Source organism: Emys orbicularis, chromosome 4, assembly GCF_028017835.1.
Source record: "Emys orbicularis isolate rEmyOrb1 chromosome 4, rEmyOrb1.hap1, whole genome shotgun sequence".
NCBI classification, from domain to species: domain Eukaryota; kingdom Metazoa; phylum Chordata; order Testudines; family Emydidae; genus Emys; species Emys orbicularis.
Genome location: NC_088686.1, coordinates 133,267,890 through 133,292,060, shown reverse-complemented (window position 1 = coordinate 133,292,060; position 24,171 = coordinate 133,267,890). Strand labels below are relative to the sequence as shown.

General features: G+C 46.9%; 1 protein-coding gene across 1 annotated transcript in view; it reads left to right on the top strand.

The window, feature by feature from the left end:
- The window catches only part of PKP1 (plakophilin 1), a 46,786-nt gene that overhangs the window by 9,192 nt on the left and 13,423 nt on the right, over nt 1-24,171 (top strand). Inside the window, exons 3-6 of the mRNA XM_065404177.1 lie at nt 10,833-11,239; nt 19,648-19,792; nt 21,087-21,294; nt 22,578-22,755. Coding sequence (XP_065260249.1) covers nt 10,833-11,239; nt 19,648-19,792; nt 21,087-21,294; nt 22,578-22,755 — 938 coding nt within the window. The remainder of the gene's footprint in view (nt 1-10,832; nt 11,240-19,647; nt 19,793-21,086; nt 21,295-22,577; nt 22,756-24,171) is intronic.

The window sequence follows — 24,171 nt, the reverse complement described above, 5'->3', positions numbered from 1 at the left end:
AGGAGGAAATACTGCATTTCAGAGCCCTCTATTTAGCAAAGCTGACGGCACTGAATCCAGCATCACCTGTGTGGTATTTTCAGAACCCTACAAAGCCCGGTGATACTTTTCTGTGATTTGGCCATTGCGTAAAACCACCCTGGGGGTGCGGCTGGCAGTTTGGGGATTTAGATCTCCCCTTATTTAGCTTTGTTCTTGCTCCTTCTCTGCACGTTTGCTATAAATGCTGTGTCTTTGTTGGCTGGTGAAAGCCAAAGGCTGGTTACAATTTAGATGCCAGTTCATATCCTCTGTGATTTGCTTTGTTGAATGATCCTCCATATCCCCGAGCCAGCACCAGCTGAACAACAACAGCTGTGGCCACCATGAGTGTGTATCGGACCTGAGTGGCGACTAGCAATGAATTCATGGGTCAGATCCGAATGCAAACCTATCCCCAAACTCAGAGCTGGTTAGAGTTAGGACTTAGGGTTCAGGGTCACAGAGTCCTCTTGGAAAAAGGCGGATGAGATGACTGGGAATGATCAGGGCTTCCATGTTACATCTTCTCCCAAAGATGGCACCAGCAATAGCGCAGTGCCCCCTAGCATTGCAGCTGGGCACTACTCCACTATTGACCTGGCCGGTCCCTGAAGGTCTCTTCTCCAGTTGCAGACCAAGGGTACAGTTTCCCAAAGTGCCTGAGTCCAACAGACTTTCAGTGAGGGTCCTAAGTTCCTTGGTCACTTTTGAAAACGGTGCTGAGTCTTTGGTTACATTGGTGCTTTTGAAAATGTAACCCCAGGCCTAAATCTGCTTGGGCCCATGAGATTGCACACTACATGCAGACAGGGGAACTTCTTTTTCCATTCTGCTTGCTCCCTAGAGGTATTAAAGGAATACAAACATCACCACCCCCCAACTACCACCACCACCTGTTTTCAGCTAACTTTGAGCTCTGTCTGCAAGTTTGCTTTAAACTCATAAAATGTCTAGACTCTGTTATGCAGGTGTGTCTCCCGTTTGCATTTCCTCTACTTTAAGAAATGGAAAAGGTGGCAATAATAAGAAGATCTAATTTTGTTTTTGAGGGGCAATTTCCTTAACACCTTTCATGTCTTGATTAGAATTATCGTTTCTGTGAAGTCTTAAAAGGTTTTTGAGCTAGCAGGGCAGTGATAAGAACATGGCATCACTTATGGTTTTGCACTGAGTCCAGACAAAACGTTGGGACAGTGATCCATTATAATCCTTGCAAGCCTTGATTGTCTCTCCCCAGAGTATGAAAAGTACTAAAGGAAATCCTTCTCTATCCTCTACTGTAAGATATGGTCCCTGCCCAGAAGAATTTGCACTCTAAATACTGTTCTTGTTGGTAGGTGACCTTGAATCACTGATTCTAACCAATGTCTCTTTGGTGATAAGAGAGGTTATCTAGGAAGTACATGGAGTTGCTGGTTGGCCCATGGTTTGCGTGTTACTAGTTTATTCTCTTTCCTCTGCAGTTTTCTTTACCTGGAGAATCTGCATTGTCGCTCCTGGGTTTTCCCTTGTATCTCATTTTACTACGTGATGCACTCTCGATAAGCGTGTGTGATCACGTCTCACGCTAGTGGCTGGCACACATAGATAAAAGCCTGCACGTTATTTGTTAATAAAGACCAGATTTTGATATCCTCACTCCTGCTGCGTAGTACCTTGCTCTGCACTTGGCCCCACTGAAATCGGTTGGACCGCTCATGGAATATGGTAGAATTCAACCCGAGTGAGGGCATCAGATCTTGGCTCTATGGGTGCTCTCCTTTGGTGTTCCCTTGGTAGAGGCTTTTGATGATGAAAGTCCTGGGTTCTATCCCTGCTGATGACCCATGGTACAACAGCTGTATATTGGATTGTTCTGACAGAGAGAGGACCCGTGTTTAGGTGAATGTGGGCCCTTCTGTATGTTTCATCATCACGCCATAGGCGTGGTGAATTGTGTGATCTCATTTCGCTGATGGCTGCATGGAGCCACACCACGCAGTGAGCTCTGAGTCACGCACCGGGAGCCTGCGAGAGGCCCTTGCAGGTACTGATTGCACATACAGGCAGCTTGCATGTCAGTCCTGAACTTAGAGATTGCCACCACTTCCCCAGCTTGGTGATCACAGACCTATTGACGGCAAGAGACTCACCCATGCTGCAGCTGTTGTACCGAACTGGCCAGCGTACCAGCGTTTGACCCAGAGGATTCAGAAAGGGGAAGGAATGCTTGGAGCAGAAGACCCATATTATAACTAGCAGAGCAAAAGACTCTTATAGGCCCGCGATTGCCTTTCCCAGCCGATGTTGCCCTCCCCCATAGTTTTTTCTTTTACGTTAATGTTTTGGGGAATGCAAGGTGCTGGATTGGCAGCCCTACAGGCTGGAGTGCTCCGCTTATCCATGAATGGGTACATACAAGGCAGCAGAGTGCTCTGTCTCTGCAAACGAGACACACAGCTGGCCATCCTGTGAAAGAGGCCATAAGTCGGTGTCTATAGAATCATAGAATATCAGGGTTGGAAGAGACCTCAGGAGGTCATCTAGTCCAACCCCCTGCTCAAAGCAGGATCAACCCCAACTAAATCATCCCAGCCAGGGCTTTGTCCATGACCCATTAACTCTTTGGTCTGTCTGATGATGATGCTAACAGGAGGTAAATTAGTGCCTGTTATTACACTAATGAGTAAGTGCCCTTTTGTAACACTTCTCCAGTAGCAGGAACTGTACTGAGACCCTCAAACTCATTACATTTGTGGGAGCAACTGGTGCAGGAGGTGGCAGAGCTCCAGCTACCAGCTTTCTTCCAGCAGAGTCCCCCTGCTCAGACTGAGTTCTCCACCAGCTGCAGTGCAGAATGGGCCTTAGCAGACCATGGAATATGGCTTTGTTATCCCTAATCCTGCACTCTCTCTGCAGGCAAAATTCTCCCTGACTTCAACAGGAGTTTTACCTGAGTTCGGATTTCAGGATCAAGGTCATTATTTGTTGCTACTGAAACATCTGTGGAGAAAAAAGGATGCTTGGGGCATATTTCTTAAAGAAAAGGAATTTTGTTTGTTTCATACAGCCACAAACCCAGGCACCCAGATCCGTGAGTCCAGATCCAAGGTTTTGCATCCTTCAGAATAGCTGCAAGTTTAACAATTGCTTCCCTGGCCAATGCAAGTTGAACCATCGCAGAACTAGATGAAAGTTGCCTCTGCCTGCGACAGAGAAGCAGCTTCCAGAAGTGGATATGAGGGGATGAGCGTCTCTGGAGAAGCAATATATTTTTGCTGCTTTTGCAAGTGTTCTCCTTGCCGGGCTGTGTTAACAGGCAGCAACCACTTCATTTCACAAGCAAGATCAAGGGTGTTCTCCACCCATCACTCAGGGTGGGACCCAGTCATATTTCATTGCCACAGCTTTCCCCTGCGGCCTGGGAGAGACTTGGTCTCGACATGTTTATACGGCATCATTTCCTTTTTGCTGTCTGCTGCTCTAGAAATAAACAAACTGGTAGTGAGTAAAAAAAAAAAAAAATCAGAGCTGGGTAATAAAGAGATTGCGTTCTGAGGTGCAGAATTCAAGAAACACCCAGCCACTGGAGTGTGTGTGTGGAGGTGTCTTGGAGTTGAAAAGCAAATCAGGAGATCTGGGTTCAATTTCTGGTGCTGGCACTGACCTGCTGTGCAACCTTGAACAAGTCTCCTTGCCTCTCTGTGCCTCAGTTTCCCCATCTGCTCAATGGGGATCATGATAATGACTCTTCCCCTTTTAGTAAAGTGCTTTGTGGTCTGTGCATGAAAAGCACCATAACAGGGCTAAATGTTGTTAACCATAATAATAATGAATATTGTTATGTGACTCACCATGACTCAGTTTCCCCATTTGTAAAATGGGGATAATGATACATATTTACTTACCCCCTGTGGGTGTTATGTGACTTAATTAATGATCCCAAAGTGCTTTGCAATCCTGGGCTGAGGAATGGTGCTCTGGACACGCTTGTTAATTTAGATGTGGGTGGATTTTACTGCTTGTGAAGGAAAGGGATTGACTCCTGGGCTGGTCAGGGAAGTTCTGACTCTGAGAGCTCCTCTACCTTCGCAACTCTGCCATTGCCCCTCAGCCCCCTTCCTCATTGTATTTTTGTATGGATCAATGGCCCCTAGGGACTAGGCTTGGATTTCTAAGCTCGTTTTATTGGGGTGATGAGAATTTCAGACTCAAACTTAGGGCCCTAGCAGGATACGAGGGACTTCCATTGAGTCAATGGGACTAGGAGGACCTCAGCTTTCCAGAGCTACAAGTTTAGGCAGTATTGCAGTAGATCTTCTGCTCTGCTGGTGGGGACTGTAGGAAATTCTGAACTCACTGAGTGAATCTGTACTGCTCAGGGAAGGACAGGGCTGTGCGGAGCTGCTGTAGGAAAAGCAGAAAGTCTCCCAGTGAGATTGCTGTGTGGGGACTCTGGTCGTGCTTTCGTATGGAGCTTTGCAAAACTTGCAGTGTGGAATGAGTCATGATTTTCTGCCTCATTTCCCATTTTCAGGGGCAATTTCTGGGCTTTGCCAGCCCTGCTCTGCACTCTAAAAAAAATAATAAAGCTAGACGTGAGGCTGGACTAAAACCCTGGACAAACACCCACAAGCTTTGGAGAAGTTCAGATCCCAGTATTATGGACTTGGGATCTATAGTAGGTGTGCGTGGGAAGTAATGATTTATTTCCCTTTGTTAATCCTCAAATAAGCCTGTTCCCCATAGGAAGTGCTGGACCATCTGGCTTCACCCAAGTGATACCAACGTAATGGAAAGAGGAAAAATAACATGATTCTTGCTAAGTGGAGAAAGGGGTCTTGGGTGCATAAACTGCATAATCACATGTTCTCCTGCTCCAGAGTTGGTTCCCCTTAGTCCAGATGGTGAACAAAGCATCCTTAATCAATTTTATCCTGCTGCTCATTCCATTCCCCACAAGATCCCATGGGGCAGCCCTCAGTTTCTGGCCAAGGTGAATCCGAGTGCGGAATGCCATTACTCAGAGCTACCTTTGGTGCTCGGATTCTCTTATTATATGTTACGATCACCCTGGATTGGATGGATGGATGGATAGATATTAGGTCGAGAACACTGCAGGTGAGGCACCAAGCCCACACTTGGAGTTAATTAAGTGATCAATTTAGGTACATTTTAGAGAAAAAAACTGATTCGGACAAATTCTTTGGTGACCTGTACCCTCTGTCTGATCCAATGTGAGTATGTGTGTGCGTGCACATGAGCAATCATCTTGGATGACTGTACAAACCAGTGGAATTCCCAGCCAACAAACACCACATGATAAAGGAGAACAAGGGTAATTATAATCAGCACATTCTCTCTGTTTGTCCCCTCCCTGCTCCTTTTCTCCCACCCCAAATTATTGGGTTTGGTTCCAGGGGGGCTCCCTGAATGTTCTTTACATTCATTACGTTGTATATCTCCTTTGACCAATCAACGTCTGCTGTAATTCACGAATATATTTTGGTCCTCTCTTTGCTATAACCAGGAAACTGGCATAGGTGGGGGGAAACCGCTGATGACACTGTGCTCAGATATGTATATAACCACTGTTTATTTTAGATAGAGATCCAGACTGCTCTGTGATCCTAGTGCTAGAGCCAGCCAGATTTTTTCAGGCAAATAGTTTATTTGCTGAAAAAATCCAGCTTTGGTTCAAGTGAAACTATTCATGTATTTGGGTCAAATTCAGCAAATACTTTTGTCTGGGGGGAAAAATTGAACAAGTCAAAATGTTTTGTTTTGACATTTTCTAAATGAAATGTTTCAATTCTTTCATTTTGAAATGAAGGTTCATTTAGAAATTTAGCTAGCTTTGTTTAAAACAAACCAACGGTAACCCCCGCCCCTCCCCCCTCCCCCCAAAAATGGGCGGAGAAAACTATTTTGGGTCGAATGAAACAAACAATTTTTGTATTTTTCAGTTCAGCCACCAAACCGAAAAAGCAGTTCTTTGCTCAGCTCTACCTAGGGCAGATCCAGAGTCCAGTGTAAATGAGAGGGGATTTGACCCAGTCTGTTGGCCCGATTGTCCTCTCCTCTCCATAAATCTGGTGTAGGGGAGTAGAGAATCAGGCCCTGTACTCAGCAGAGTTCCCGCCCTCACTTGTGCCAGCTGTTGATTTTTGGATATTCTCTCCACCTGGCCCTAAGCCCCAGATCAGTGTGACAGCAGAGGATATTCCACGTGGTTAGGAAACTCGGTTCAACTGTAATGACCAGTTCTAAGCTGAGAGAGAAGGAGGCATGCTGGAGTCTACTTAGCTGGGATTTGGCCCCTATGCTCATCCTGAGAGGCGAGGAAGGGACGCCCCAGCAAGATGTCACTCTGCATCCAAGCAGGGGAAATATCTCCTCCGTCCCTGCAACTTGAGTTGACTGATGTAGGCGTGCAGGCAAGAGGACCTTCCCCTGTTGCTTGTTGGAGCGGTTCAAAGGCAGGGCTGGTTAGCTTATGAGCTTATCAGGGAAGCCAGAGCAATTCCTCGGTTTGGAGGGGACCCTGTTGTTTTTATGGTGGACATGCTCATTCCTCAGTCAGAGCTCGAATACAGGGTGTAATGAACCCAACAACCAGCAGCTCTTTCTCTTTATGGCGGTGCCTTCCAGGAAGGAAAAATAGTAGGACCTAGGGAAGGGTGGAGGGTTTTGATCATATGATTCAATACAAGCCTCTTACAGGATCAGCACTGATGGGCTAAGGGGTCTAGACTAAAGGTTCCTGATAATAAGTGGGCTCTCTTAGCTACTCTGGTGGTCTGAGCAAGCTGCCTGCAGCAGGTGTTATTATCATAATACGCCTGCTAGTCAGCAGGAGTTTGAATTCAAGCTGGGGAATGGGTGGCAGGACGCAAATGTCCTTTGCCTTCGAACAAACACAAACCTGCTGTGGACGTACTACTCGCATGCACAGGACCCCCAGCATCTCAGAGGAGAACTCTGTGTCCAATGAGGAAAGTGCTATACACATGAGGGAGACAGGTGGGTGTATAACAGGGGATCTCAAACTGGGGGTTGGGACCACTCAGGGGGTTGCGAGGTTATTACATGGGGGGTCACGAGCTGTCAACCTCCACCCCAAACCCAGCTTCGCCTCCACCATTTATAATGGTGTTAAATATATAAAAAAGTGTTTTTAATTGATAAGGGGGGGTCGCACTCAGAGACTTGCGATGTGAAAGGGGTCACCAGGACAAACGTTTGAGAGCCCTGGTGTATAAGATGGACTCTGGTAACAGCTTCAGCAAGGAGTATCGGGTTAGTATTGCACCAGAGAGCCTCGCTGAGGAGCAGCCCTGTGACAACTTCCATCAACCAGTGGTGGCCGTGTGGGGAAGACTTTGCTGTATCCAGTGGCTAATGCCACCCATGCACCAATAGTTAGTGGCCCCAGGGAGATGGCCTTTGACCAAAGCCATCTCAGTATTACATTTTACATGGATGCATCATATGTAGAGATGGGACCCTCCACAGTGACCCTTGGGAAGAGTCTAGCTGCTAGGAATGATGCAGTTAGAGTGGGGTGAGGCTCTGACATCTCAGGAGTGGCTTGGCTCATTCTTTCCTGCCTAGCCATGATCATCTTTGCTCTGTGCACGCTCTCAAGGGTATGTGATCTCTACGGGCTGGGTGGAATAAAGAAGCAGCAGGTTGCTTGACTGAGCACCCCCACCCCTGCTATGGCTTCCCTTCATGAGTCAGTGTCGGGTTTGACTCTGCTAGGATTATTTTGAGGAGCTGTCAGCAATTTGGCAGAGATGTTGAGCCCCTGGGGCCTTTGCTGCAGCCATTCAACTATCTATTATGTTTCCATTAAGGACTTAACATATTATTGATGTGAAGCTGCTGTTTTTCTTGTCAATGTGTTCACGTCGGGGGTCTGCCGGGAGAGCAGATGTGGGGAGGTGTGTGGATGGGGGCGTGTGCACGCTGTTTGTCTTGGTGTCTATGTCGCGGGGGAATTAGTTCATCCTGCATTTTAGCACGGCCGGCAGGCGGTTGTTGTTTAGCTGATAAACTATCTCTCCTCCCCACCATCCTTAGAATGGCGAATTCCAGCTTATTGCCTTTTTTGGGAAGACTCTTTTCTGGTAGACAATGAGCCCTCACCAGCAAGTCAGCACAGCTCCGATCTGGGCGGGGCAGGGTAGTTGGGAAACCTCTTGCACACTCCTGGGAAAACAGCTGCTGTGTGGTGAGAAGCTCATTACCAAAGCCAGCGCATGAGTTTTACTGCAGATGCTGCCAGCTGCCGGGCTGTTCCCATTCTAGACTTCGTTCAAGTGGCACGGCCCTAGTTGTTATCTGAGGGTTGCTGTGTACGGTACGGGCCTGATGCAAAGCCCTTGGAGGTCAGTGGAAAGACTCCCACTGACTATGGATCAGGCCTTATGTGCAGGTAGAACAGAGGCCAAAGCAGAGAAGTGAGTCTCTCAACAAATCCACTCAGCACCTATGTGTAGGGTGGGCTGGGAGTTCATAAGGTAAAAATCTGCAGCTGCCCTGTTCTGAGCTGGAGGGCAACATTATAGCCCCACTCTCAACCACGGACGCTGAGTTCGAGGCCTGAGTTTCCAAAGGAGCCCTAATTTGTACGGTGCTGTGGCTTATCCCGTCCCAGAATTCATAGGGAGGGTTTGGATGGGGGCCCATGACAATGGTTCATCATTCCCCAGTTCCTCTTCACTGTAGCTGACCAGTAAGTTACCAAGTCATCTCTTCCCCTGCCCTTTTCTCTCAGGGCAAATCGGGCCAAAGCTTGGCTTAGTTGGAGGAGGAACAAGAGGAGGCAGAGAAAGGGAGCGCTCCCTTTGTTCAGTAGAGTGCAGTTCACTCCACTCAACTGGGACGTGTGGAATTAGGAACCCTGCCTAATGGGGGTGTCCTGTGAGGAACCGGTTTGACCCTCATGCCACTCAATGCTGGTGGGCCAAATTTTGAAGACTTCTGTTCATCTTTTATGGGAGTTTGCCTGGGTTAGGACTGAGTGAACATGAAAACTAGATTCTGTCCTCAGTGATGCAGAGTCACTCCGGAGTCACTCCAGATTTATACTGCTGGAACTGAGAGCAGCGTTAGCCCCACAGAAGGATCTCAGGGTGTAGCTTCCCAACTTCCATGAGCAGTTGTAGGGTTGAGCAAGGAGCTCAGGGCCTGGCCCTGTAACGGCTGTTGATGGGGATTTAAGAGACGGAGCCAGTGTCAAAGGCAGGCACTGGCCATGGCCGTCGGGGCAATGTGTCTCGCAGCTCTCCCTGCCCAGGGGCTCAGACACAATGGCGATGGGCATGGCAGAAGAACCTGGCTAGATTAGAATAGCACTGAGCAGGCAGCGGACAAAGGCTCCGTTTTTTCTGGCCTGCAGCATGGCTGCGGGGCCTCCTCACAATACCGCTGCCTTAGCAGCAGCATTAGTATCCCACTGGCATCTTCTGCTGATCAGGAGAGCTGCGTAACTGGGACCGAAGGCTGTGTCCACATGGGTATCCCGATGATGCAGATTCCACTGCGCTGTAAGAGGAACGGGCCAGGATTTCCAGTGTTGCTAGTTGTCTGTCAGGAAAGCTGTCCTAACTGCCTGGATTTGTTTTGTTTTGTTTTGTTTTTTACATGGAGTAAAACACCTTAGCACCCCCTTTCCTAGCTGGCAACGTTCCCAAGCCTCTGCCAAGCTCAGCCCTCCGAGAGGCAGATGCCAAAGTTAGCATCCAGAAGTGGTGTTGTTGCAACAGAATCTCAGGTCAGTTCTTGAGGTCTGTTACACTGGGGCAAATCTGGAGTAGCTCCACTGAAGTCACTGTGGATGTGCACCAGTGTAACAGATCAGAATCAGGCCCATTTCTTTGAACTAAATACGGTGGCGTTTTGCTGGCGTATCCCTGGCATTTCTTAAGAAATTTCACCTTATTGTTCTCAAAACTTCAAACATTATCATTGGCATGAGCTAGTCATTCACTCCTTCTTTAATGCATAAATCCATCCTGTTTTCCCCACATGGGCCCCATTTTGGGCCACATACGGGTTAGTGTGTCTGTCAAGGTGGAAGATGGATAAAAAGAGTTAATAAGGACAAAGCAAGCAATGGGAAGGATAGAATAGTGTTAGAGTCAGCATCTGTGAAAGGAGGGGGGGGGTGACACGCCTTTCACGTAACATATACACCTGAGCTCCAGACCCCTGGAGTTCATATAAGATCCCATTCTGTGAGAAATGGGACATTTGCCCTGATGCCCTGCCAAATTCTGTTGGGTGGCAGTGTCACTGCACTCTGTTCAAAGGCTGCCACATTCCAGTCCAGAGGTGGCTGCATGTTGGTGTTAGGTGAGGTGGGTCAGGTGTATATAGAGTTGGTTAAGAGGCTTAGAAGCCTTTGGGATGAATATTAATGCACAGTATTGAGTAAAACTACAAGCAGATGGGGTAGTTCAGGGGCTAGGATGCTAACCTGATGCAAGGAGACCAGGGTTCAATTCCCTGCTGTGCTCCAGACTCCCTGGGTGAGTCACTTAGTCTCTCTAGCCTTGGTTTTCTAGCTGTACAATGGGGATATTAGCACTGCCCTACCTGGGAGGAGAGAGATGGCAGAGATTGTGAGGTGCTCAGATACTAGGATAATGGGGACCATCAAAGTACCATGAACAGGTCCTATTGTAGTTAATGGGTGGCGTGCCCACAGCTCCCATTAAAGCCAGGGCTCAGTGCCCCTCAGGATTTGGCCACATTTGGTGAACTCCTGGGAGTCACTTCAAGCCCCTTTTAATTGTTTTGTTTCCTGTTTCCTCCCCCTTCAGATGTACAACGGGACCCTTAAAAGAGAGACTGACAACCGACGCTTCAGCTCTTACAGTCAGATGGAGGGCTGGGGCAACCGGCACCACAGCAAATCCGTCTGCAGCCCCACCAGTCCCGGCGGCAACTACTGCCTCAAGAGCAGCCGGAGTGAGCCTGACCTGTGCTGCGAGCCTCCCCGGGGCACGCTCAGGAGAAACCAGATGGGAAGCCAGGCAGTGCAAAAGGCAACCCTGAACCGCCAGAGCATGTACAGCACCTGCAGCACCCACCATGGGACCGCTCGGAAACCCCTCCCAGATCGCAATCTCTCCTGCACTTTGGGCAACAAGCCGGATGCGTTGTACGCCCAGCCCGTGACGAGCGGCAGGCAGGACGGGGTGTATGGGCATTCTATGTCCAGCTCCAGGTGAGTTCCCACGTGCCTGTGAGCTCAGTGGATTAGCCTAGGACTTCTCTGCAGGGTGAATGCAGGGGCCTCGGTTGAGTGCCTCTCCTGCTTGCCCTGCTACTTTGGGTTGGCGTTCATTTCCCTGCAAAAAAGCACCGGTTTTCATACTGCGAGTCCAATTTCCAAATGGCCAGCTCCTGGGGTCTGATCCTGAGAGGTGCTGGGTACCTGCTGAGTGCCACTGAGTCCCACTGCACTCCTGAACCAAGCCTTTGCTTAGACAGCACTGGCTGATTTCCGCAGGAGGCGAGTAAGGACGAGCAGACGCTCAGTAAGGGCCTCAGGATTTAGTCCAACTGTGAGTTTGTCCAGAAAGACGACAGAGTGAAAGTACTTCAAAATCTGATCCCAAATTATGCTGTGATCTATTCTACTCTGCTCATTCCCTTCCCTATACACAGTATGCAATTCCATCAGACACGTACAAGTGTGGGAGGTATACGAGGGGTGGCAGAGGTGCTTCGTGTCCCAAACATCACTTTCTCTCAAACATCTGCATTCAGAGATCGAGGAGCCTAGGGTGTGCTCAGGAGGTGATGCTCTGAGCCATGGTGTTCAAACCTGCGTTGTCTCACTAGCCATTTCTCTGTTTGTACAGCACCAGCACAATAGGGCCCTGGTTTATGAGGTGCTGCCTCACTGCCAGGGCCGGCTACAGCATTTCTGCCACCCCAAGAAGAAGAAAAAAAAAAAAAAAGCCGCGATCGCGATCGGCGGCGGCAATTGGGAAAAAAAAAAGCCGCAATCGGCGGCGGCAGTTCGGCGGCAGGTCCTTCGCTCCTAGAGGGAGCGAGGGACCTGCCGCCCCCGAATTGCCGCAGGTGCCGCCCCTCTCCCTTGGCCGCTCCAAGCACCTGCTTGTTAAGCTGGTGCCTGGAGCCGGCCCTGCTCACTGCATAGAATTAATAATTACAATAAAAACAGCAATCACAACAGGATCTGCCCGAAAGCCTTGCCTAATTCAGCTTGAGAGCATGAAGCAGAGGTTGTGAAAATTCCATTTTGGGGGCCAGTTCATGCCCCTTGATCACTGTTGAGTTTTGACTTTTAGCTTTACACACCACTTGTCAATCTCCCTCATTGAAAATTGTTCACAGGTGTTTAGCAGGGTCTGAGACTCCGTGAGCTGGCCTGTTGGCGATTTGGCTTTATGCATGCGCAGCCTTTGCTACTTTTACACGTGCAAAATGTTATTCAGTTTAGCCACGGCTTACCTTGTGGCTGGATGGCACATTGCTCAGAGCATGGTGTTGTCCACTGGCTCATTTCATAAACCCTGTAATTGCTTTGGGATGGAAGGCCGCCATTTACATAACTAGACGCAATTCACTCCAGGAATTTCTGACCAAGGAGTTATGGGCAGTAGGCTGAGAGGCTGTAGGGTGAAGAAATACACCCAGTGAACAGTTGCAGCAATAAAGATGTTTTCTTCATAAGGTGAATGTTACCTTTAAGTAATTGGTCCCAGCTGGGTCACTGTTTCCCTACTGAAAGAGCTGGTCTACATGGGACTTTTCTCATATGTAGAGAGTCCTGTGGCACCTTATAGACTAACAGACGTATTAGAGCATGAGCTTTCGTGCGTGAATACCTCATCCAACGAAGTGGGTATTCACCCACGAAAGCTCATGCTCCAATACATCTGTTAGTCTATAAGGTGCCACAGGACTCTCTGCTGCTTTTACAGATCCAGACTAACATGGCTACCCCTCTGATACTTGACTCATATGTAGAGTTACTCATAATTATGGAATGATATGATTCCTTGAAGAATGGCTGTGGTTTTCTGAAGATTTACTCCAGGCAGAACTGCCCTTGTGTCAGAAATGCTCTCCAATGCCAAACATCCCCTGGTTAGGGAGTGGTCCCCTTTGCAGAACCCTCCCAGCTTGGGGCGTGACTCACCCTGCAGAACTGGTTCTGACTTGGGAGTTGTCTATCGTGAAGCATTAGACTTGGCTTGGGAGGTGTCATCCTGGTAGAACTGGTTCTGGATGGGGAGTTTAGTCCTTTTTAGAATTGTACCTGGCAGGGGGGTTGTCCCCCACTGTAGAACTAGTTTAGTTTAGTTTGGGGAGTGGTCTGTCTGGTCAAAGTGACTCTGCTTAGTGCGTGTTGCCCTCTAGAGTGAATTGAGATTAAGGACACTTCCTCTGTGTAGATCGGTTAGGGAGTTGTTCCCTTTGAAAATCCACTCTTGCTTGGAGGCTGAGGAGAAGAAAACTAGTTCTGATGGAGGTTGTTATTAACCTGGGTCTGGTTGTGGAGTTGTCACCTGTGCGCTTGTTAGGCTCTGTAGAACTTGTTCTCACTGGGGACGTGCCGTCTTTGTAGAACTGCTTCTGGGCTGGGTGCAGTTTGTTGTAGAACTAGACCTGATTGGAGAGTTCTGCCCCTTGGAGACCTAGGCAGCGTTTTGTTCTTTTGGAAGTACAGGTCTTTCTTGGGCATCTGTCCCCATCATTGAGAGGAGTTGTTGTCCTTGAGGAACTGGGCTTGGCTGAGTAATGGATACTATTGAAGAACTTTCCCTGGTTGTGGCATTGTCCACTGTGTACTAGTGGTTCTTAAGGCGGAGTTTTCACCTTGCAGAACAGGGACTGTGTGGGGCGTTGTCCTCATACTAGTAACATTTTGTGTCAGAGAATAAGTTGTCTGCAATGAAACAGTGGCCTTGCTTGTCAAATTGTCTCCCGTGAACAACTGGACATGATTATGCAGTTGAATAAGTGGTTCCCCACTACAGAACTGAGAGTGCTTGAGGTATTGCCTCCTACGTAGAACAGGTTCTGTGCAGTTATCCTCTTGCAGAACTGGGTTCTGGTTGGGAAGCATCCTCCCTATTAGCAATCTCTCTCTGGACTGATGGTCCTCTCCAGAGATAGTCCTGGTTTTGGGATTGACCACACTGCACTACTGGTCTTGTTTTGGGTGAATTCTCCTTTTTAGAACCGATCCAGGTTGATGCAGTGTATAGGCAGGCATTGTACCCCTGAAAAATTGAGCTGGATTGGGGTGTTTCTCTTTTGGAGAACTGTTTACAATCATGAGTGGTCCTCCTTGTAGAACTGGTTCTGATATGGGTGCTATCCCTGCTGTAAAACCATTCCTGGACAGAGAATTACCCGTAATGTAGAGCTGGTCTTGTTCTGAACAATCCCACTAGCCCATCTGGTTCTAGTTCCATCTGCTGCATCACTCCGTTGTAGAACGGGCTGAGGTTGGAGAGGTCTTGCTGTGGAATAGGGTTGGGCTGGGAAAATGTAAACCCATCCTTTTAGCCCTGGCTTTTCCTCAATCATTCTGAAGCTACCTTGTTGGGGACAAGTAAATGATACAGAGAAAAGAAGAGGAGGAGGAGGAGAAGTAGTAAGAAGTAAAAGGAAGAAAGGGATGAGAGTTGAATTAAAAAAGAACTACAAGCACATATCACAGTGGCTCTTAGCAAGAGAAGATGGAAAATACTATTTAACTTTTTGGTATGGCTATGGTATTATTTGCACTCTGGTACCAGGATGCTAAGTGGATTAGAATTGTAAAGCTAGCTATACTGAGTAATCCCTCATACAGAACTGGATCTGGTCAGGGCGTTATTGTATTTCTAGAACTATTCTTGGTTGTGTGTTTTCTCAGAGTTCTTTAGGAGACAACTCTTCCCCTTCTAGAAATGACCTCTCTCTTGTGCAGTACTTTCTGTATGGGAAGGACTCCAATCATGTACCACTGGTTCTGGTTGGGGAATTGGCTGTGATGGAAGCGTATTGTCTTTCGTAGATTTGGATTGTGGAATTGTTGTTCTTGTAATACAAAACCTTGTTGCGGGTTTTCCCCTGCCTTGTAGAACTGGTTCTGTTGGGAAAGTTGACCCCTTGTAGAACTTGTTCAGATCTGCTTGTAGAACTTGGTCTGGTTTGAGAATTTTCCCCCTTGAAGACCTGTAGTTCCCTCCCCCCCCCCATACACCAGGTCCTGGCTGGACAGTTTGCTCTGAACAGTTATCTGGCAGACTCAGTGGTTATGTGAATAACATATTCAGCTTGTTTAACTCACAGCAGACAATCACCTCTTCGCTCACCTCTACTTCCCCCTTCACCTGGATGTAAAGCATGATATTCCTGTTCTAAGCCCTGGGGCATGGTGGGACACACTGGGGGCCACACGTCCCAGCTCAGAGTCTTTGAGGGCTCAGAACGCGCCTTTTGTTGTGCTTATTCCAATGGCTGCTGCAGCTGATCAGCTCCCAAGTAGTGCCATTTGCATGTCCCTAAATGGAACTCTTTGCAGTCAGTTCCTCTTCCAGTCGTATGGTGTGTCACTCGGTCACTCCTTGCTAGCCATGTTGGCTAAATGATCTGTAGCGACTCTGCCCAGTTAGGAGAAAGCTCCCTTCACTCCAGGGCCACCAGATTCAAACTGAACGCTATGAGCAATTAGTGAAGGGCATGCTGTATATAATGCACGCTAGGAGCAAGGGCGTCTTTTGTCCCTCTCCAGCTGGTACACATAAGAGGACAGGAAACTACTACTGCCACCAGCTAGGGGAGTCCTACCTTTAGCTGAAGCTGTAGAAGCTCTCGCCTTTAGCACTTCCGGTCCCAGATTCAAATCCCACCAAGCTAGGTCAGTTATACCTGCTCCATGATAGCCTGCCAGAGAGGGACTCAGTGTTCTTCTCTGTAAGGACGAAAAGGTGAGTTCTGGTGCCCGCAGACCCTCCCTAGCATGAGGACTGCTGGACCTGAGCTGTAGCATGCACTGAATTTCGAAGGGGAACAGTGTCTGTCATAATGTGGATGTGCACTGAGATCTTCTTTCAAGACATGGTTGGCATGTTTGCTTTACTCCCACTGTTCAGCTTTAGGCTGAAGAAAGAGGCTAAGATACATCTGCTGGGTACACCTTAAAATGTGTGGCTGTTGGTGGCAATGGCACGTGGTGACCCACTTGCCCCCATTGGTCAACATCTCATGGAGTAAATGCTTCATCACCTCAAAAGTGACAGCAGGTGTGGGCATGACCGTAAGTCGTATAGAGAATAACTGACAGAGGAGCACTAAAAACCTGAGCTAAAGAAAAGGGCCACAGGTATCAGACTGGATGCTATGGAATAGGCAGCAAAGCTGTTGACTCGAATGGGATCCTCTGGACTTGTTGCCTGGCCGGAATGCAGTACAAAGCCTGATGCATTCATCACTGTCCATGTGTGGTTAACACAAGACATCCTGGCAACACTGCCGGGGCTGTGCTACGCTAGCCTGTCCTGCATGGGTTGTGCCTGAAGCGCTGGGTGCTGCCGCCGTAACCACAGCAATATAAATTATTCTTAAAAGTAAGAGCGCAACACCTCACTGATCTGTTATAACCAGCATTGCAGACTAGTCTCTGATGGAGGTCGTGATGCCTGATATAGCTTCTTTCTGGAGATGACTGGGAGACTGAAGAGAGGTCAATAGCAGGGAATGTATCTATCCTCTCTGTCCATGCCGATGGAACCATGGGGCAATACCAAATGTGGAGCCTAGCCCTGAGTCGTTCTTCCCTGCTGTAAACTGCCTCTGCAAATGGCCATAGTTCAGACTCTCAGCACAAGTAATCACGGCCTGGTCCACTAGAGGCCAGAAAGAGTCGCCTGAAGTGTGTATCTGTTTCCCAAAGGTAGTGTGATGCCTCTGTTTGTTATGACATCCATCACAGTTGGCCTAGCAGGGGTTCATACTGCAGTCATTCATGATAGAAAGAAAACTTCCTCCTTTCAGTGTCTTGTGAATAGCACACTGGGGTTCATCTCTCAGGTCTTTAGCTCTCAAACCATTGAAACAACTTGCCAAGGGTGATAGATTCTAAGACCAGAAGGGACCATTATGATCATCCAGTCTGACCTCCTGTATGACACAAGCCATAGAACTTCCCCCAAAATAATTCCCAGAGCAGATCTTTTAGAAAAATGTCCCATCTTGGTGGATTCCCCATCACTGGCAATTTTTTAATCAAGATGGGATGTTTTTCTTAAAGATCTGCTCTGGTTCAAAACATGTATTATTTTGGGGAAATTCTATGGCCTGTGTTATACAGGAGGTCAGACGGGAAGATCACAGTGGTCCAATCTGGCCTTGGAATTTGTGAATCTATGAAGAATGTAAGGGAATCCGCCTAGCTAGCTGCCTATGATGCCAAAGCTTCAACACTAATTATTTGGGTGGATCAAAGATGAGTGACAATACTCTGAGCCATATTTGAGCTCCTAATGGTTGTGGAAAGGGGCTTGGTGCAAGGGGTTTTGAGTCATATGTTAGGAATCATTGGGCTTGTGGATATTATCTTCTCTGTAATGTTTTTAATAAACAATGAACAGTGGCTTTCCTAGCTCCTCCCTGCAACTTCGTCCCCAGGGCCCCTAGACTCTCAATAACAAAGGAGAAAAGTTTCCATTCTACTTAGTTGCTCTGGTTGTAGAACTTAACCTGAGTGAGGAGTTGTTCCCTTGTATGAATTCCCCTGGAGAAAATGGATTCTGGTTGCTGACCCTTTCCACTGTGGAACTGGACCTGGTTACAGAGATTTCCCTCTATGGTTCTGGTTGGGGATGGATTTGTCACCCTGTGGAAATGCTTGTGTGGGGAGTTGTCCTTGAAAAACTGGGGAACTCGCCTATAAAATTGCCCCTGCGTTGAGAGCTTCTAGAACTGGATGCCATCATCAGAGCCGCCATCACAGCTGGCACTCATCGGCTGGTATGCTCAGCAGAATGGCCAAAGATTGAATGATCCCCGGAGATAGAACTTTCCTACTTTCCTCTCCCAGTCAGCATGGATAAAGTGGAGGGAGAAACTTCCCCTGTCACAGCTCAGGGCTGTGTCTGTTCTGTTTGTGGAGGGAGGGCTTCAGTTCCAAAGCTACCATCAGCCTGGTAGAGATGGTCAGAATGGATTAGATAAAATGACACCATCCTGAACCTTCACCAAAACATGGCCCAAAGCAAACATCTTCTGAGGATCCAAAGGTTCAAAGTCAACCTTTCCTGCCCCCATTTTATATGAGACTGCACTTCTTTGTTTCTCGCTTAATAACAAAATCTCAGCAAGAGGGGCTATCCTTTATAGGGAAACCCTATAGAACTTAATAGAGATGAAACCATTAAGGTACCATGGAAGTTACTCTGGACAATCTATGCAATGTAATAGAGAATGACACCTTTCTGTGGATTGTTTAATAGAATTTAATAGAGGATCGTCTCTCTATATAGAATCTCATAGGTTAATTTAAAAATTCCGTAGAAAAGATATAAGTCTCTTTTAGAGTCTGCTGGATTTTCCCATCAGGGATATTCCCTCCATATGCTGAAACCAAGAAACATCCAGTTCCCAAAGACACAATGTCCTGACAGGACCTGATCGTGACCTCACTGAAATCAACGGTAAAACCCCACTGATGTCAACAAGAGCACAAACAAGGGAAAACATCATGGCAGAAGCTGAACTCTTGGGTGATTTGTTCCACCAAATCCCCTGAACATTTTAGTCTCACCCATCCTGTGACCTACCATTTTCCACTTGCATTCAGTTAATTGTTTAAATAAAATTAAACAAACAATTGGACTGCTAGTGCTTGATTTTTCCTTGCATTGCACCTTGTGTTGTCATTAGCATTGTGAAGTGGGAGCACTTTCTACCCACTCTGCATAGGTGCAAGGCAGGAGATAATCGGGCCCCTCGTTTCCAGAGCAAGGAGGTGCATTTTCAAAGGTCTGGGTGGGTTTTTTCCCAGGCTTTCCATCCACCCCACCCCCCACCAAGTCCGTACTCTCTTGTCACTCACCTCGGCATTCTATAGACATCTGCAATCATTCCACTGTCAGTGTCCATCTGCAACTCAACTTAAAACCTCCCTCTCTAGGCTCTTTTTCTGACAATAACATGGCCACAAACAACAATGGCTTTCCTTGAAACAAGCCTGTGATTTAGCACCCTGAATGTTAAAGTAGATGCGTATGATCATGGGCATCAGTCTGAAATCTACAAGAGGTCACACACAACTTCCCAGCCTTCTTCTTGTAAACAAACTACATTGTTCCATTATTATGGATGTCAATGGGAGTAAGGACTGGGTAAAAACTGAGTCATGACCTGAATACTTGGTCCACCAGGTTTCTTGCGTTCATGGTGGTTGCAGCTCTCTTTGCGTGGACCATACTGCAATATTGATAGATCTGTCTAGATAAACAAACCCATCAGATCTAACAGGAGTAGGCTGAGGGGCTGTTGCCTACTTGAATCTGGTGGCATCTTTCAAAGAAGTCATCAGCCTCTAAAGCATCTTGCACTTGCCACGTAGTGACTGATCCATTTATTTCCCTTCTTTTTGTTTAGAATATGCAATGATGAGTTGGACAGCGTGGCAATGACCATCCAGAAAGCCATACAGCTCCTGTGCTCCTCGGATGAGAAATCTCAAGCCATGGGTGCGTACTACCTCCAGCACACCTGCTTCCAGGATGAATCTGCCAAGCAAGAGGTAAACTAACTTGTTCACGGCTGCATTTTCAAAAGCAGGCTCTGGGTCTGGGTGCCTTCATTTTAGAAGGTCCACGTGAGACACCTGGGGCCTGATTTTCAAGCAGTGCCAAACATCTTTATCTTCCATTGCCTTCAACTGGAATTGTGGGTGCAAGCACTTTCTGAAAATGTGCCCCAAGGTTCATTAAGTGAGGCTTCCAAATATCAAGGCATTTTTTCCCAGCTGACAGTTTCATTCATTCATTCATTCAATTCAATTCAATTCAATTCAATTCATTCATTCATTTATGAGCAGGTGGTTTCGCTAGCCCCTAGGCTCACAGCAATGAATTCCTTTCACAGGGGCTATGGTTACTTTAGAGAAGTAGGACCAATTCAGTGCTGAGACGAATTAAGTCTACCAGTCTACAGAGAGTCTAAGCTTATGTGACTGCTACCTTCCCCCAGTCTCATCAACATGTATGTTGCATCAACTCTAGGCTGCCTTAGACTTAGATTCAGATCCACCTCCCCTTACACATCAGCCTGGAATTTGGCCCCTTGATTCTGAGTATATATTACACCAACATACATGTCGCCTATGAATGTGGCCCATGGTTTCTGGGTGCAGATAAAGCACTATGGAAAGTTGTTATATTACAATTATAAGGTTGTCTCTAGGTAGTTTTTCACTGCAGTAATAAGACTCATGAGGCTGTATCCTCAGGTGATGAAAATCAGTGTAGCACTGCTGAAGTAAGTGGGAGCAAACACTAATTTACCCCAGCTGAGGATCTGGCCCATGGTCATTACTTGAAAGTCTTAATTGCTGACATCTGTTAGTAATAATACCTAGCTCTTTTCATCGGTAGAGCGTAGAGTGCTTTACATAAGGGGTATCATTCATTAGCCCTGTGTTTACAGAAGAGGAAACTGAGGCACGGAGCTGTGAAGTGACTTGTCCAACATCAAAGCAGGTCAATAACAGAGCCGGGAATAGAACCCAGTTGGTCCCAGGCCAGTGCTCTGTCCACTAGGCCACGCTGCCTCACTAATCTGATACCCTAGTCATCAAGGCAATCAGCACAGACTCTCTTGACTACAGCTATCAACCCATTTGACTGCCTTGTGAAGAATGGGGTATTTTGGGTCTAGCCCGCCTGTACTGTTTAGGGTATCTTTTCAATTCCAGTTAGTACACACTATGCTGTCTTCTTGCGTTAACGTCTATCGCCGTGGTCTTTTAATACACCAGAGCAAATAGACGAGCTTTTCATGGGATGCTGATCCTTGTCTGTCTTCCCCTCTCACAGGTCTACCGGCTGGGTGGAATTGGCAAGCTAATAGAACTCCTCCGCAGCCCAAACCAAAATGTCCAGCAGGCTGCAGCTGGGGCTCTTAGAAACCTGGTCTTCAGAAATCCTGCCAACAAGTTAGAAACCCGACGGCAGAATGGGATAAGGGAGTGCGTGAGCCTCCTGAGGAGAACTCAGAACACTGAAATACAGAAACAGCTGACAGGTACATGCAAGCAAACGAGAGAGCCTCAGCTGGTGTAACATAGGATAGCTCCACTGACTTCCACACCAGCCTATAACACCTGGGGATCTGGCTCCTAGACCTCGGGGCCTGAGTCTCACCTGCCTGGCACCTTGCGTTGCCATATGCACCTGTGCAAAGTACAACACTACCAGACCGGCATGACACTTTGCACTCACTTTCCGCAGATGCAAATGACAACACAAAGTGCGAGGCAGTGCAGGATCAGGCCCCTGGATTGCCCAATTTATCAGCTTTGTGGCTCTTGCGCACGGTGGCAGGGGTTCCCAACTACTGGCCCATGAATCAGGTCTGAGACTTAGAGATCACACCTATCCGACCAGGTTTACCACCACAGCTGTGACCATCGAGGGTTTTTGAGCTATCAGGGCCTACGTGTGATCATCTGAGAGCTGGGTCCAGGGCATTCTCAGGGGAGGGTCCCATCCTCTGGCACTTAGTTCCCCTTCCTGGTCTGACAGGAGCTGAGATTTGGGAGTTTATTTCAGAGAGTATTGCACAGTCTGTTTAGTGTCCCAGGCTTTTCCTGAAGAGTTGGGTTCTACTGGGATCAAGTGCATGTGCTAACAGTGGGTCAACCCGAGTTGTATTTGATTATATTGTACTTGACACCAGGCTCCATTCTGAACTATAGGGGGCCTCTGTCCCAGGCCGGTGTGATGCCTCTACCATCTCCCATTTAACTGTATATACTCTGAAACTAGAATTTAGAGTATGCCCAAGTCCCATCGTGGGTTAGAGGGCACACAGTTAAATAGGAGGCAGTGAACACTGCCTGAAATACAAGAGGTTTTTGTTGCCTGGAAAGGATGGAGTCCACTGAGCTAGTACAATGCATTATGGGAGAACTAGGTTCAAGACCCTTCTCATGATAATATGGACTAGGTAGAAGAGGTGACATTCTGGGTCTGTACTGGGAAGCTTGGGGGTTTGAATTGTACACACAGCACCACACAGGTTGATCATGTAGTGACATATTGGTTGGTTTCAGATGAAACAACCTTTTCTGTTAGAGCTGGGATTGGACGAGGAGATTGGACCAGAGCGTCTCTCTCCAAACCTGGAGGCTGTCTCAAATGCCTCAGTTGTAGACCTAGAGCTTGATTCTCTTCTTCTTTGCACCAGTTTTCCATGGATGTAACTTTCATGGAGTTATTCCCTAATTACAATGTTAGTGAGAGGAGATTCAGGCCTTTACTGCATCAAGACCTTAAGGTCATGTTTGTCTTGCATTTTCTTTCTAGGGCTGCTTTGGAACCTGTCCTCCACTGATGAGCTTAAAGAAGATTTGATACACGAAGCCCTCCCTGTCTTGACAGATTATGTTATCATCCCTTTCTCGGGGTGGTCTGATGGGGTCAGTAATAGGACAAGAGAAATTGTTGACCCCGAGGTGTTCTTCAATGCTACAGGCTGTTTGAGGTAGGTCAGCAGACAAGCATTGCTCACACCCTTTGTGGCTATGCTTAAAATGGGCCCCTTGTGTTGATGTGTCTAAAACGGATTAGGGAAAATAGGTGCCATATCTACACAGCTGGCAGTTAAACACAAAAGTAAGATTTCCCATCTTTGCTGAAAATGCCACCCTCCTCCGAATGTTCCTTCATAAATAGACTTGGAAGAATTAAATTTTTATTGGTAAATGTCTGTAAACATTGATTTCACCATATACACCCAAACTGATGAAAAATATTTCCATCGATAATAATCTCAATTTACAGACAAGCAAAGTAAGAAATATGTCTCTTGAGAACTTATTAGAGTTTGATTTAAGGATATTTACTTTGTATATTTTGATATGTGATGTTGACAATTTGTATTTTAAGTTATAAACCTTTAACTTTTTGAATCTCTACTCCCAACCCAGTAGAACCCACCTCGGGGTCATTAATTATTGTCTGATCTCCCAAAATTTCCTGCAACTGCGAACATTTAAATTGATAAAAAAAAGTGCTTAAAATAAGCATGATTGATATTATCCATCAAAATTATAAGAACATCAGAATGGCCATACTGGGTCAGACCAATGGTCCATCTAGTCCAGTATCCTGTCTTCCTACAGTGGTCAGTGCCAGATGCTTCAGAGGGAATGAACAAAACAGGGCAATTGTCAAGTGATCCATCTCCCATTGTTCAGTCCCAGCTTCTGGCAGTCAGAGGTTTAGGGACACCCAGAGCATCAGGTTGCATCCCTGACCATCTTGGCTAACAGCCGTTGATGGACCGATCCTCCATGAACTTACCTAGTTCTCTTTGGAACCCAGCTATACTTTAGACCTTCACAACATCCTCTGGCAACGAGTTCCACAGGCTGACTGTGTGTTGTGAAGAAGTATCTCCTTATGTTTGTTTTAAACCTGCTGCCTATTAATTTCATTGGGTGACCCCTGGTTCTTGTATTATGTGAATGGGTAAATAACACTTCCCTATTCACTTTCTCCACACCATTCATGATTTTAAAAAAATACAAGTGAAATTCTGCCAAGCCTATTCATAAAGTTTTCATGGTGTCTAGAGCTAGATGAACATTTTCCACTGAACTCGTTTTTCAACAGAAAATTGGGTTTTTGATAAAATAAAAAATTTTCACAGACAGTGTCTTGTTTCCTTGAAAAGTTTTGATTTTTCATTAGAAAACTTTTTGAATTTTTTTAGCCAAAACAAGAAATTTGGGGTGGGGGATGAGGTCGGTGGGTTTGGGCCAAAAATGTTCAGGTTTCAGCTGAATTTTTTTAAATTTTGATTGCCAAAAAACAAAAACAAAAATTGTTTTCCATTATTTGATGAAAAGTCAAAATTTTCTGCGTGGGACTAAACCTCCACATTTTCGATCCAGCT